Below are 15,457 nucleotides of genomic sequence, written 5' to 3' on the forward strand. Positions count from 1 at the left end.
AAATAAATAATAGAATCTAATAGTGCTAGAATCAGATATGTAAGAAATAAGTGTCTGTGAAGATATTTAATTGCAGCAAATTTATTATCATTAATTTTAATGTATAACTAACTTCCATCTTCACTATATGACCCTTATTCTATCTTTTAGAGACTTATGTGTTTTTGTAAAAAGTCTCAGATTCTTTCTGGAAAAAATGTGTATGTGTATAAAAATACCTGTAAAAATATACATTACTAGCACTATAATTAAATCAAACTAGAATAGATATATCTTCTGGATATATTTTTTCTCATGGCCTGGTATCACTTGTACAAACGTGTGAAAATACACTATGAAGGCTCCATAATAAAAGAGCATCCCTTTAGGGAATGGTGTTGTAAGTATATTCTACTTCTCTCTAGGCTTCATATACATGTCATGCAAATCACAGAAACCTCTATCCTTCAGCCATCAAAATACCTGTATCCACTGGTTAGAGGAACACCGGATTTTTTCCAGTAGACATGGGGCTTTGGGTTGCCGCCAATCTGGCATTCAAACACAACACTCCCACCTTCCACCAGTTTCTGGACCGTTGGCTTTGAAAGGAAGAAAGGAGCAGCAGGTTCTCCGGGCTCTGCTCGCTCCTCCATGATGCTAGCATCAGTCATTACCACATCTCTTGACTCCACAAAGCTGGAAAGAGAATTTCCGTCACATTAGCTTCTGAATTACAACTTTCCAATATTAAAGGGACTGAAGAAATCAAAACAGTGTGGTAGACTCTTGAACAAAGTTGGGGGCCAGGGGTGCCAACACCACACAGTCAAAAATCTCTATATAGTTTTTGACTCTAAAGTCAGCCCTTTCCATCCACAGGTTTCTAGCTCACAGATAAAACCAAACACAGATCGAAAACAGTATTTTAATTTATTCTGCTGTTAGGAATCTATGGTTGGGAATATGAAAATACTGTTTTTCATCTTTGGTTGGTTAAATATGCAGATGTGAAACCTAACAGACTCGAAGACTGACTCTATTTATCGGGAGGGGATGTGTGTAAATAAACCCACTAAGCTCAAATCCGTGCTGTTCAAAGGTCAACTAGAACAAAAGTGCATTAGCAAAAAAAAAAAAAAAAAATGTTTTACCGTTTCTCTTCTGTGGTAATTTTCTCAGTCACCGCTGTGGTATCTTTTTCAAACTCTTCCGACACTGGAAAAAAAAACACAGAGGTATCTCACTTAAGTCAGGCATTGAGTCCATTTTGTTAGTGACCCCTGACAATTAAGTTGGCTCCATTATGTAACCCCCAATTCCAAAAGGGGACACCATTACAGGGTTGCAGGAACCTGATGGTAGAAAGAAGTGCCAGCTGCCAAGGATGCGGGAGAGGGATGGTGTGTGCGGGAGGACTGCGGGAGAGTGGCCACTGACCCTGCACCGCCAGATAGCAGGACGTGCTGACGGTCCCAGCCTCGTTAACTGCACTGCAGGTAAAGCGCCCACTGTCTTCTGCAAAGGCTTCCCGAATCATGAGACGAGCAATTCCACTCTGGAAGGTTATCTGGAAATCAATGGAACTTTCTATCTGGTAGTCTTCCCTGTACCATGTCACTTTGGGGGATGGGTATCCAGAGATGTGGCACTCTAAGGTGACGGATTCACCTTCTATGACAGTCACATTTTTTAATCCCTGAAGAGAGAAGAAAAAGGATATAGTATTGGTACTTGAGCATTTTCATTAATTATCTCTAATGTTATGGCAGATGTGGGGGTTTGAATTTTTGCGTTCTGATCGTCACAAAATGTTTCTTTTTTTAAGATCAGGACTCTAGACATATTAGTAAAAAAACTCTTTTGGAAATTGGAATATCCCCAACTTAGAATAAATGCAAGGTGTTAGTTACCAAATTGGTACGGTGGAACTATATTAATGCCATATAATGGGGCAACTCTGTACCCTCTGTAATTACCACAAGTCGATCTTAACAAAGCCTGAGGGCTTACCAGCCAATGCTGCCTCTTCAACAAAGCTTCCCAACGTTATCCTCAATTTGAAGTAATCTATTCTTCATCTTTATTCTCTCCTCTATTGAGGTGCTTATCACCTCCTGTATTTTATCTTTGCTTGCTAATACACATTTTTTTCTGATAGTAAGGCTATCCTTACTATTCCTGAAGGCTGCATCTGTATTTATATTTCTCCATATTTTTTAAAGAATGCTGTACATATAATAGAAATTCACTAAATCTGTTCTACATGACTGATGGTTGACACACAGAATCTCCCCTTTTTCTTGTCAATTAATGTGTGGTTTTAAAATGAGCATTTGTAAACTCACTGATGCTATTTTCCAGTTTGAGAAACTGATCTTTGCACATGTTAAAAACATGTTAAAATTATTTGCCCAGGTATGCCTATGGTCACCACAATCACTCACCGAGACCAAAGTTGGTGGAGTAACAGGAATTTCAACAGGTGCAGGTACTCTTGCCGTTTCCGTTACCTAAGGATTTTTACAAAGGATGTTGACACAATGCCCATCCGATTAGGGAACATCCCATAAATGCTTAGCTCATGCTAAATTATAAAAATCAATTGAGAAAAAGAGCTCAAACCCACTCAAATTAAGTTTGAGCATAGGAAAGGAGAAAGGCCAGATGCCTGGCTGACTACTTCTGTAGAACAATCTACCAAATGTCCGGCCCTAATTCATAGGAATGAATCAAGGAGCATGCACTCCGGGGACCAACCTTGGCTTCACGCTGGTGCAGAGCTTCCAGGCGCTCTTCCCGGACTGTGCTACCAGCGATGCTCAGCCCCACTTCCTTTTTCACTTCAATGCCAGCTTGACTCTTGTAAGTCTCTGGTGTGTCAGCGAAGGGGAACTGCGGGGAGGGGGCGGGCTCTGCTCTGGCCCTAGTCTCAGCAGGCTTCACAGTGGGTGCCTTCACTGATTTGGTAATCTTCTGAGTGGAAGAGGTGGCTGACAATTCTTTTTGCAAAGTGGCAATAGCACTACCGGCTATTGATGCCTTCAACAGAGAGGGAGTCAGAAAATAAAGTCACTTAATTGTCATCTGAGTTGTCATTGAGAAGTGTTTCACCACTAAGATTCCTGTTGTGAGTCTGAGTCCATTTTCTAGATGGCCCATTTTTTTTTAAATGTTCTCAGTGTTATTGAAAAGTCAGAGATAAGCCAGTTATAAACTCATTGTCATTCCTGCCCCTTTGAAAAATATATTTAAAATACATTTTTTAAGAGTTGTATTAACAGCTACTTATTCCACACTCTCATCATAATGGGACTGAGGGTCTTCTAAAGCTCAGTCATAAATTTTCACTTCATTATCCCAATGCTTCCTTTGAAAATACTACATACAGTGAGATGGTCAATATTGAGAAATTAGAATACTTGATAAATTATTAAGAACTATTTTAAAATAGCACATTTAGGTTTCAGTCACAAATCTGTTTGAAAAGTGAAAATGGAGACATTCAGAAAAAAATGACTTATAGGCTTCCTGTTTTTATGTTTCTGTTTATGATGATTTGCTTTCAACAGTAATTTGGGACTTTCTTAAATATAGGTAGCAAATGTAACTTACAAGTCTCTGAAAGCATACAAGACTTGAATTCTATGTCCTGGATGTGTCTAATAAGAACAAGAGTGGCAAATATTGAGGGTTATTACGGGCTGTCAACTTACTAAGGTTTTTTTGGTTGTTTTTTTTTTTAAGATTTTATTTATTCATTTTTATAGAGAGAGAGAGAAAGAAAGAGAGAGAGTGGGGAGGGTAGGAGCAGGAAGCATCAACTCCCATATGTGCCTTGACCAGGCAAACCCAGGGTTTTGAACCGGCGACCTCAGTGTTCCAGGTCGACGCTTTATCCACTGTGCCACCACAGGTCAGGCTGCTAAGGTTTTTATATGCACTAACTTGCCCTGATGACAGAGCTAATAAGGGCAGAGCCAAGACATTAATTCAGGGCTGTTTTAGTCCACAATCCAATCCCGCCATCACACAATATCACCTCTCTATCTTGCTACACTGAGCATATATGATTTCTTAATATCTGTCTTTAGTATTAATATCCATTCTCAGTTAAGTTACTCTGAAGTGTCTCCTAGCATAAGGAAAAGGAAATAGTATAATTGCAAAATATGAAACAGAGAAAAGCCTGCACACATTGTGTCCTGTTAGAGCTGTCAGATCACCACCTGCTACTCCTGGCTCACCCTGCAGGGCAAGTGTCAGAAGCCGAACTTTAGGGGCTGAGTCCACTCTGAATGAAAACAGACAGTCCCCCAAAGAGACCACACAGGCCTATAGCAAAGATAACTACATCACACATCAGATACTTAGTTCCTTTGAGCTAAACATTTCTTCATCATGCTCTTTAATTTCTTACCTCATATCCCTGTTCTGTCCTAGGAACAGAAATTTTTGAAACGGTAAAATGAGGGCTTGCTGTGCGGGGGCGTTTATCCACATGGACTAATCTTTCAGTTGTTACATCTGTAGTTTTCTTGATCTGCATTAAAATGAAACTCAGTGATATCGCTGTCCACCAGACTACCACAACAGTTAAGCTTGCTTTCCCATGGTATTAATAAGAGCAGCAAGTACAAACTCACCTGTGATGATACATGCAGTCCCATTTGATCAGTAGTTGTAATATGAGTCTCAGAAGGAGCTTGGATTACTCTAGGTTTGACTGCTTTAGAAACCACGTGGGGTTCTGAGGCTGGACGCTGGGGGTGCTCAGCTACTTTTGTGGCAGAAACATGTTCCTTGTAGCCATACTCTAAAGTCGTCTGCTGAGCATAAGATTCTTCAGGAAGCCCGGGCTCTCTGACACGGGCCTGGTCCACTGCAGCAACAACTGTTGCTACGGCTTCTGCCTTTTTCCCAGCACCCACCTGGAAATAAGGATTCTAGCATTAATACATAGTAATGTCAAAGTCAGGCTGGGTTATTTCCTCCAGGATAGTCATCAAGAACAGACAAATGCCTACAGGCACGGTAGTGAGATGGCACCCATGTTATATAGCGGTTAATATCTCCAGATATATAACTCATAAATGTATTTACAAACATCTCATTGATATTATACTATGTGGACATGAGTTAGATACACCCTGTAGACACCTGATTATTTAGGATAGACGTTAAATCACACACAACACAGGACAACACAATATGTACATGAAATGGTAAGAAGATTTTGAGTTGTTCAAGCATTATGTCTGAGGCAGTCAATTAGCACTTGAGAAATCAGAACTTTAGGGCTGGTTATCTTCTTTGATTCTTTTTATTATCTTCTCAATCATTTTGTCTCATGTTGACACAATGACAGCATGATAAAAAAATGTTCTCAAATATCATCATAGACCCATCCAGAAAAATCAGTTGCTACAAAGTTATATAGTTGCATGCAAATCTGAGATAATATGAAAGCTCATGAACACACAGTGAAGTATATTGATTACTTATGAGTCTCAAGGGAGAAGAAATTTTTAATCTATAAGAAGATATCTCTCTTAAAACACATGAATGAAGATATAGTGATTAACATTTAAGAGTGCTTTTCTACAGTATTTGTATTCAAGAGAAAAAACTTTCCCAGGGAAGTTCAATTCAATTTACTCTCATTATTACTGGGAATTAAAGAGAAGAAAGAAACAGAAATGATGCTTTCTCATTTCCATGAATTTTGTTAACATAAATGGGGACACAGTTTCCAAAGGAGCTTCTCTTTTTAAAATTGATTTTATGCAATACTTGAAAAGAACATATAAAAATCACATGGCCATGTCCATCAGTGCTATTTCAAAGTAGTGCTGGAATATTTTATTCATGTCCAGTTTTCTTTTCTACTGCTGTGAATAGACACTTGCTTGCATCTGAATGTTTCCAAGTATATTAAAATTGTTGTCTGAACCATGTAAGATAAAAATGAGGGGTTTTCTGAGATGGAATTGGGCCTTTATCACCACGAGCTTTACCTAATGCTTCCGTCTAAGAAGTCACACTCTCATTAACCTGCCTTGAAGAATTAAAAATGCCATCTTCAGTTTAGATTTGCAATTTAGAAGAAACTATAAAATATATGTGAGGCTTGGGTGAATTAAGTTTGTCCATCTGTTTGGGTTTTTGTTTAAGCCATATAGGCCATTAGTTGACTTTAATTTAATAGATGCTTTAAAATGTTAAAATCTTCAACAGATAAGATAGAGTACATAATGTTTATATTATCTTATATAGTATATACTATATTAGACATTACATAATATATATTATCTTATATATGTAACTTTGTTTGTAGAATGATTACATTTACATGACATCTCATTTGAACCGTTCAACCAATCTATGCGGTAGTCAGGTTGAGTTTTAGTTTTAGTTTAACAACGAGACACTAGGCTCAAAGAAATTGTCTTGCCAACTAAAATATAGAGTTCTAAAACTTGCGCACACATAAAGAAACTTAATTACAGTAGGATATTTTAAATTAGGGAACACATATATTTCTTCTTGAGTTAATAATGTACATCAAATCTGTATATGTCATTTGATATACAACTAAAAATGTGTACTCTGCTGGTAACTGCTTTCATCTCTCAGTGGACTCTAACATCCCTCAGTGGACTCTAACATCCCTCATTGAACAAGGAGAATCCAAATAATACCAGTTAAATAGTGAGTATTAATTTAGGAGACACAAAGAAAAGTGGTATTTATTCAGGCTTTTCACAAATAAGAACGCTAACTATTCCACTGGAGGAACTGGGTTGAATCTAACGCATCTCTAATGTTTTGTTGGTCAGTTAAGTGATTAAATGGAACACTAAGAGCACAACGACTCATGACAAATGAAAGGTTATGAGAGCTAATGATGAAATGGGATGAATCAATGCTTTTCACCTCCACAGCATCAGTTTTCATCTCTTCACAAAGAAGATGTATTTGTTCTTGCTTAATAGCAAATTGTTCCAGAGTCCTTGGCAATGTGGTTGGTTCAGTAGATTTTGCAATGGTATCTATTACTTTGGGTATAGACATATTTTCAGCTTCCAATCTTAGCTAATTTTAACAAAAAAGGTACGACAATCAAATTTGTTTGATTCAGAAATCACAAAAATGCAAATATAGTCACTCATGAAGTATGTTACATATGTGAATTTCTATCCTCAATGAGACATGAAAATTTAATATGGCATTCAGTATTAGACTTAGGCAAATGTTTAAAATATTGATCTTAAATCATGTCTTAGAAAACACTTCCAAGATGTAGAGACAGAAACAACACTAACGTAAATATAGACAGGACTCAACCATGATGCTAAAGAAATTGAAAAACTTTTGTTGCTAATTTCTGAACACTGTATTAGCAATAAAGAATAAAATTAGGAAAACAGCTCATTTGGGGTAAATTACAGAGTTATGGGAAATAAGTTAAAACATAGAAGTTTTGTGGTAACAAATAATGTTTTCATGGCGATGAGTATTTATTCTGGTTGTATAATTTTTTAGATTTTTTTTCTTTTTTTAAAATTCAGTGAGAAGAGGGGAGGCAGAGACAGACTCCCACATGCACCCTGACTGGGATCCACCCAACAAACCCACTAGGGGGCGATGCTATGCCCATCTGGGGCATTGCTCCATTGCTCAGCAACTGAGCTCTTCTTAGTGCCTCAGTCAGAGGCTGTGGAACCATCCTCAGTGCCCAGGGCCAACTCGCTCCAATTGAGCCATGACTGTAGGAGAGGAAGAAAGAAAGAGAGAGAGAGAGAGAGAGAGAGAGAGAGAGAGAGAGAGAGAAAAGCAAGAAGAGGAGGGGTGGAGAAGCAGATGGGCACTTCTCCTGTGTGTTCTGACTGGGAATTGAACCTGGGACATCCACATGCCAAGCCAATGGTCTACCACTGAGCCAATGTGAAGTCCAGGGTCTAATTCTCTAGATTTTAATATTGTATTTTGTTTAGCTTTAGTGGAACAACTCCAGAAGGCCCTCAATTTCTTTTCTCATCTGATATTTACAGGGGAAAAGGAGATAATATTTTACATGAAGAAAATTATGGGTAATTTTCTGAAAAAAGTCCATCTTCCACAAAGTAATATGCTGAATTTATGACCCCCTCAAAACATATATCTTCTTAACAGCCAGTAAGATTCATCATTTACTTATAAATATTTTTTTATGTTCATGGAGTATAGTAAAATTAGCCTGCATGCAATTTCACTCATTAACTTCTGGAGAATTTCTAGATGTTAAGAATAAAAAGTGGAAAACAACAGTGAAGAGATCAATGGGGAAAGAATTATGTAGTAATATTAACAATGATAAATAATTTGACTTTTTTAGTTTCCAATTGTTTAATAACCTAAAAAAATAAATCAGGTTAATTGTGTCTCATACATAAAATTCTGAGATTTGGTATTAATGCATTATTACAGGGGACTTCACACTTGGAATAGTCACCTTTCCATGAGTAACTTGGATTTGTTCTTGTCTAGAAGCCATTCCTTCTCTAGTCCTCAGAATTGTTTCTTGTTCTTTGGCTTTAGCAGTAGCAACTGCTATCGTAGACAAGGCAGTTTTCTCAGCTTCCTTTCTCATCTGATTATCACAGTAAAATCAAGGTTTAAATTGTACAGTGCTTCAGATACACACGGTATGACCCATCCCCCCTCCTAGTTATTCAGGGTTAACAGTAGTTAACTTTCACTTGGCAATGTTTGTACATACTGAGTGGGAATCACAAAACTTAGAAATGTTAACTATAAAAAAAAAACCTCTGCCAGATGATTTTATATATTGCTTCTTAAAAAATCAGGCTAAAAATGCTAATTTTCATGCAAAAAGTAATGATGAATAAAATGAATTACAAATGTTACAGATGGGTGAAAATCAAATGTGTAGGAAAAATGAATGGTAAGCTGTCACATAATACCATTATTAGTTTGGGATTCAAAAGGAAAATAAAGATTAATACTTCATACCACATCATAGTTAATGATTTACTAGAAGTCAGTTTAAAAATAAACTTTTCCCATCTCAAATATCTGTATTCACCTTTTCCTGAGTTATTTGAACTTGATCTCTTTTGATAGTGATGCCTTCTCTACTTCTTGATACTAAATCTTGTTTTTTGACTTTGGGTGTAGCAACTATAACTTTAGGTACCACTGTTTTCCTAGTTTCTTTCATTATCTGATCATATGATAAAAAAATGAGAAAATGGTCATTAGATTTCATACATTCTCTAATAAAAGAAACTGAAGTCAAAACTGAGAAAGAAAGCAAAGATTCTTCCTTGTCAAGGACATTTTAATCAAACTTGAACACATTATTTGAGTTGCTTTGATCAACCATACTGCTTCACTGGTAAATATATCAAATAAATAAATAAAGTTCAGTCTAATAGAAAATAAAACGTGATTAGCAACAAAGGAATAAAAGATTCATTTCTCTTTCTCACATTAATCTTTTCTTTTTTTTTTTTCAGAGACAGAGAGTCAGAGAGAGGGATAGACAGGGACAGACAGACAGGAACGGAAAGATGAGAAGCATCAATCATTAGTTTTTCGTTGCGCGTTGCGACACCTTAGTTGTTCATTGATTGCTTTCTCACATGTGCCTTGACCGTGGGGCTACAGCAGACTGAGTAACCCCCTGCTTGAGCCAGTGACCTTGGGTTCAAGCTTGTGAGCTTTGCTCAATGAGCCTGCGCTCAAGCTGGCGACCTCAGGGTCTCGAACCTGGGTCCTCTGCATCTCAATCCAATGCTCTATCCACTGTGCCACCGCCTGGTCAGGCTCTCACATTATTCTTATTGTACTCTATTCTATAGGAAATTCCAGTAGAGCCATAAACAGCACAGACTTTTACATGTTATCACAAACTTGTACATCACATTCTACTTCAATAGGAAGATATTAAAGTGGATTATAATATCAAGTTAGTAACATTCCAAAGAAAGTGTAACGGTTAGGAGTGAAAGGTGGCAGTAAATTCTAGACTGATGGCTAAAGACTCGTGAGAGATTCTGAAGTTCTTCTACTTGAACTATAAGAAGAGGAGAAGGTGAAAAAGCGATGTTAAGACCTGTGATGACAATGTAGGTGACTTGCAAAAGAACAAAAGAGTGAATTTCACACTGGCAGGAAATCATCACCTTTTCATGAGTTATGTGCATTTGGTCTTGCTGTGTTGGAATTTCTTCTTGAGCTCCCAGAATTGTTTCTAGTTTTGTGGGCTGTGCAATGGTAACTACCACCATGGATGCAGCGGTTGTCTCAGCTTTCTGACTCATCTGATTTCAGAGTGAAATAAAGATTTGAGTTTCCAAAGGCACAGAAGAAATGGCAAGATATCTTGCAACATGCAGGAGAGAAAATATGACATCTCCATTTCAAGGGTCTATACTTGTATTTAAAACGCAGAGTTTTGTTTTTCTGAGGAGTGAGCTTCTTTATTTCCTGCTTGCCCATAGCACACTGTCCCATAACTGAGAAGGTCTCGTCTTTGAGACAAGTTGACATGTTATGGAACCCAGTGAGGGGACTGTGGCGAATGGCTGAAAAACTATAGGCAGGCTGAACTGTCAGTCACTGCTGTAATGGCAACAGGAATTTTTATGCTCCTGTTACGCACTCAAAGTCTCTTACTCACTATAAGGAAAGGGAAATAAATCCCATGGCCACTGGCCGGCTTTTTAAGTATTAAAGCACAGTGTTCTCAGCCAGACCTTTTAAAAAAAGTAGTTACGGGATCAGCAAAGAGCTTGAGATCAAAAAAGAGGTGAGCACAGGCAACTCCCAGAACAGAAAGAATTCAAAATAGTTGCCTCTTTTCTGGCACTTCAAGGTTGGATTTCACACATGAAAAGAGGTACATTTTGGTGACGTTAAGTTTGTTGCCACCTGGCAGTATGGCATGAAAGCAGAAAACATTTCTAGGTCACTGCTGACCAACCAATAATTAGGGCCCTTTCTTGAAGAAGTGTTGGTCTTGATATCCGGCATTTCCTCACTTTCTTTTGATATTTAGTTGGAGTGCTCATGACTGATGTGTGTGTGTGTGTGCGCGCGCATACATGCGTGCTTGTGACTTACAACTATGTAGCCCGTGTGTTACAATTGAAATGTCTGCAAGCTCAGGCTATGCATGGAAAAACTGACCATTGGGTAACTGGTCTGGGGTGATAGCTATCTTCTACTCAGGCATGCTCTAGAAATGTCATAGATGTGCTCAAACTGTTGTAATAGACAATCTTCCCTGAAATGATCAATAGAGTGGGAAATTGTGTAACGAGGACAAAATTTCCATCATGAAAGAGTTCCAATACCAGACATAGAGAAATGACAAAAAGAAAACACACACAAAAGACCCCTTCATTTAAAGGTTATGGTTATAGAGTACAAGCAGCTGACTGTATGTGTCAATGAACTACAAAGTGTTGATAAAATTAAACTTACGGTTTCTTGAGTTATTTGTTTTTGTTCTTGCTTTGTAGTAATTTCTCCAGAAATTTTAGTTTCTTGTTCTTTGGCTTTAGTTGTGGAAATTACTACTTTTGGTACAAATGCTTTTTCAGTTTCTTTTCTTATCTGAAATCAAAGAAAAAAAAACCCTTATTGTCTCCTGATCTATAAAGTAAGTGATATTCTTATTAAATGTAACAAAATAGGAATTTAAAAAAAGATATAAAATCTTTTATTTGGAGATACCACTAAATGAAATAAATGATCTTATTTTCATGAATATGACTATGCTTTTCTTCTGTCTAATTCATAAGTTATATTTCTTAGAGGAAAAAAAGTTGGATTCAACACTGTTTACTTTCTTTGAAAAAAATTTCCAATTTTTATAACTGGATATATGGCACTATTATTCTGTGCTACTCTGTCATCTAAAAGTGATCTTAGAACATGAATAGAATAGAAGGTCTTAGAAGTAAGTCTGCCTGATTCTTTTATTTTATAAATGAGAAATCAAGTATAAACAATTCACAATCTGCATTTGTACAATTTTTTTGCCTTGAAATTTTTCCTAAATATTATGATAGTTTTAAATATTGAGATTTCTTTTTCTGAAATTGAGACATTATGGGGAGAAAAGATTTATACATATCCCAGGCAAAATGTCTTCCAGATTCTTAACCCCTGAAGGACGCTGTGTTAGATCCAGATGCCAAAAGTGTGTGTACTGGGGTGGGGGCCGGGGGCAGTTTTCCCCATTTGCCCCTCTGCTGTTCTCAGACATCATCACTGCAATTCAGGAACGCAGGGTTGAAAAAGCTTTGAAGTTCATTTTCTCACACCACCCAACAATTATCTCCATGAGCCAAGAGCCTTACAAGTTGGCTTTATCTAGTCTGTCCCTGAATGCCACCAATAATGGACTACCCTTTAAGCAAAAGGAACTACATGGGAAGCTGTTTTCAAAGCAATGTGTGTTCAGTGTTCCTTCCCACTCTTCCCTGTTCCTGTCTATTTCTTCTTCCAGTGTACTCCCTCACAATCACGGATGTGGTTGGTGTGCCCCCAGATCAACGTGGAGGAGACGCCTTTCTGCTCCCAGTACATGTTCATAGGGACCCTTCTGTCTACATGAGGGAAGCATTTGGTGACTCTAGGTATTTTGCTATATAGTATCCATGTAAACACAAATGCGAGGGCATTGTATTACTGTGACAGCCACCAGGTTAACCAAGAAACAGCACCCTTCATGGTAAACAATATTAAATGAATTGACACAGGTAATAACAATAATTTCACATCAAAAAACCATTTTCACCTGTTCATGAGTTACATGCACCTGCTCTTGTTTTGTCATAATTACTTCTCTGGTTCTTGATTTTAATTCTTGTTCCTTGGCTTTATCAGCAGCCACTGCTACCTTAGTTATAGCAGTCTTCTCTGCTTCTTTTCTCATCTGATTTTCATAGGAGAAAAAGAGAGGAAATACTTTAGTACACCTCGTATAAGAAGTTACAATAATAAATCAGGATAAAGACGTAAATGTCACACAAGAGAGGATAAAGAGGAAAGCTATAGTGATTTTAAACTACAGCAGAAAATCTATTCAAATATGAGATAGGAAATTATCCTGGATTTATAACACATTTCAGCCATGAATCAAGTGTCACATTTACTTTGAGGAAAGTAAAAGCAAAGGTCTTTGGGGGGAGCTTAGAGAAAAGTCTTCCCTGAAATAATGGTTTCCATACTCGGCTCTAGGAGTGCCTGAACTCTTGATTGACTGGTCCGGAATCACAGCACTGAATGCGCAGGTACCTGCCTGCCTTGTTTAGCTACCTTTCCAGGCCACCCTTTGCCTGTCTTGACCCAGGAGCACTTTGATACTTAGAATACCTGTCTGACCTCTTGTATTGATGTTCTGATAGTTAACTCTTGCCTGCCTACCTGCCTGACATAGACCAGGTACTTAGGGTACTTATATCTTGCACACCTTTGGTATCTCAGACTACCTCTTGCTAAGAAAGTCCTAAAAGTCTGGGCCATGTTGGGCTGAATGCTATCCTCAGAAGGACTGGAGCATTGACTGGTCACAGGCTCTCTGTGGGGAGAGCTCAGCCTGGCTGGCCTCATGCCTACCTGGTCGTGAGCAGGTAGGATGTGCGTAGCAGTCGTGCTTGTCCTTTGAGTAGTCTGCTCTACAGCGCTGATGACTGGTTCTCTCACTCTGGCCATATCAACAGCAGCAACAACAGTCGCAACAGCTGCACTTTTGTCAGTTTCTTGTTTTGCCTGGATTGGAAATGACCAAGTACTTTACTTTTTTTTTTTTTTAAGTGATCGGAGGGTAGATAGTGAGACAGACTCCCAAACGTCCCCCTACTGAGATCCATCCCTCAACCCCTATCTGGGACTGATGCTTGAATCAACTAAGCTATCCTCAGCACCCAGGGCTGATGCTGGAATCAATCAAGCCACTGGCTGAAAGAGAGGAAGATGGGAGAAGGTGGAGAGGGAGGGGAAGAGAAGCAGATGGTTGCTTCTTCTTTCTGTGTGCCCTGACGGGAAATCGAACCCAGGATGTCCATATGCCTGGCTGATCCATTGAGTTAACCAGCCAGTGCCATGTTGCTTTTTAAAATGGCATGCTCCACAGAAAATACAAAAGCACCAAGGAAACTGAGCTACCTAGAATAAAATATACATGCGCCTAAGCATTTATCATTGCCAAGAGAAATGTGACATAGGTTACTGAAACCTCTATTTTGTCAGCCTCACAGAATAGAGCCTTTGTCCGAATTAAAAATGCTTTCGCAAAGCAAAGCCACATTTGGTCTTTGGTTTCTGTATACCTTCATGCTTAGATGCACCACCTGTACAGATTGAGTTTCAGGACAGTATTCTGGTCGGAGAAGCAAAACACGAGAGGAAGAAAAAGGACAAGACGGGCCACGCAGTAAGTACCTCTGTAGCACCAGCTGCGAAGGTCACGCTGGCCGACACACGGGCAGCTGCGTCCGCAGCTCCGCTGATGGTCGTTTGCTCCTGGATCCCATATCTCCCTTCCCATCTCTCTTCTGTCCTGACCTGAGTGGCACTGGTCACCATAGTTTCTCTCATCTCAGACTCAGAGGAGGCCACATAGCCCTCTTGCTTCCAAGGGGGAGGCACTTCGGGGCCTTGGGCCACAGTGGCTGTCTTACGCATGAGCAGTGGAGACTTAACAGATCGGATGGGGGATGTGGATGTGGAGATTCTCCCCGCCGGAGACACAGACCTGAAACCAAATGGCAAAGGTCAAACACCCCAGACAGGAAACTCCTCTCTGGATCACTGTATTTGAATAATGTAAGGAACATCTGGAAGTATTTAATTTAATGCAGTTTTTATAATGTGTGCCTCAATAACCCACTCAGAGGCAAGTAATGGACTTGAACATAATTTGTTTTAAATCTCAGTAAGCCTTCCTCTTAACTCGTTGTGACTTGGTAATCACTTAATTCTAAGCTAAAGAATTTTGTGCCCTGCTTCACCGTCTCACATTTTAAAAAGTGAGAACAGCAGAAGGTGCTTTCTTAAAATACAATCAAAGAAAGGCTATGGTAAATATAGCAAACATAACTCTTTCTCAGTACTCCCAATTCTGGGGAATGGGGGCTATAAAATACATGCTGAACAAAGAAAGGTTTCTATAATCAAAATGCATTAATACCCCTCATATAAAAAGTCACAATAATAAATCAGGATAAAGACATAAATGTCACACCAGAGAGGACAAAGAGGAAAGCTAGAGTGATTTTAAACTATAACAGAAAATCAGTTTAAATACAAGGTAAGAAATTATCCTAGATTTATAACACTTTTCAGTCATGACTCAAATGTCATGTTATACTGAGGAAAGTGAAACCAGAGGTCTTTTGTTTGGCTAGGCTAAACAAGTTAGACCACTTTTATTTTCCTGTGAGACTTCCATAGCCTCCTT

The 15,457-nt window shown here is 38.5% G+C and overlaps 1 protein-coding gene across 1 annotated transcript in view; it reads right to left on the reverse strand.

The window, feature by feature from the left end:
- The window catches only part of TTN (titin), a 284,284-nt gene that overhangs the window by 256,497 nt on the left and 12,330 nt on the right, over positions 1-15,457 (reverse strand). The window contains exons 7-20 of the mRNA XM_066346291.1: positions 14,440-14,752; positions 13,615-13,767; positions 12,794-12,931; positions 11,473-11,604; positions 10,170-10,307; positions 9,068-9,205; positions 8,474-8,611; positions 4,626-4,910; positions 4,400-4,522; positions 2,740-3,021; positions 2,427-2,492; positions 1,420-1,678; positions 1,134-1,197; positions 463-678 (exon numbers count right to left, since the gene is read on the reverse strand). Coding sequence (XP_066202388.1) covers positions 463-678; positions 1,134-1,197; positions 1,420-1,678; positions 2,427-2,492; positions 2,740-3,021; positions 4,400-4,522; positions 4,626-4,910; positions 8,474-8,611; positions 9,068-9,205; positions 10,170-10,307; positions 11,473-11,604; positions 12,794-12,931; positions 13,615-13,767; positions 14,440-14,752 — 2,445 coding nt within the window. The remainder of the gene's footprint in view (positions 1-462; positions 679-1,133; positions 1,198-1,419; positions 1,679-2,426; positions 2,493-2,739; positions 3,022-4,399; positions 4,523-4,625; positions 4,911-8,473; positions 8,612-9,067; positions 9,206-10,169; positions 10,308-11,472; positions 11,605-12,793; positions 12,932-13,614; positions 13,768-14,439; positions 14,753-15,457) is intronic.

The sequence above is a fragment of the Saccopteryx leptura genome, chromosome 7 (genome assembly GCF_036850995.1).
Source record: "Saccopteryx leptura isolate mSacLep1 chromosome 7, mSacLep1_pri_phased_curated, whole genome shotgun sequence".
Classification (NCBI taxonomy): domain Eukaryota; kingdom Metazoa; phylum Chordata; class Mammalia; order Chiroptera; family Emballonuridae; genus Saccopteryx; species Saccopteryx leptura.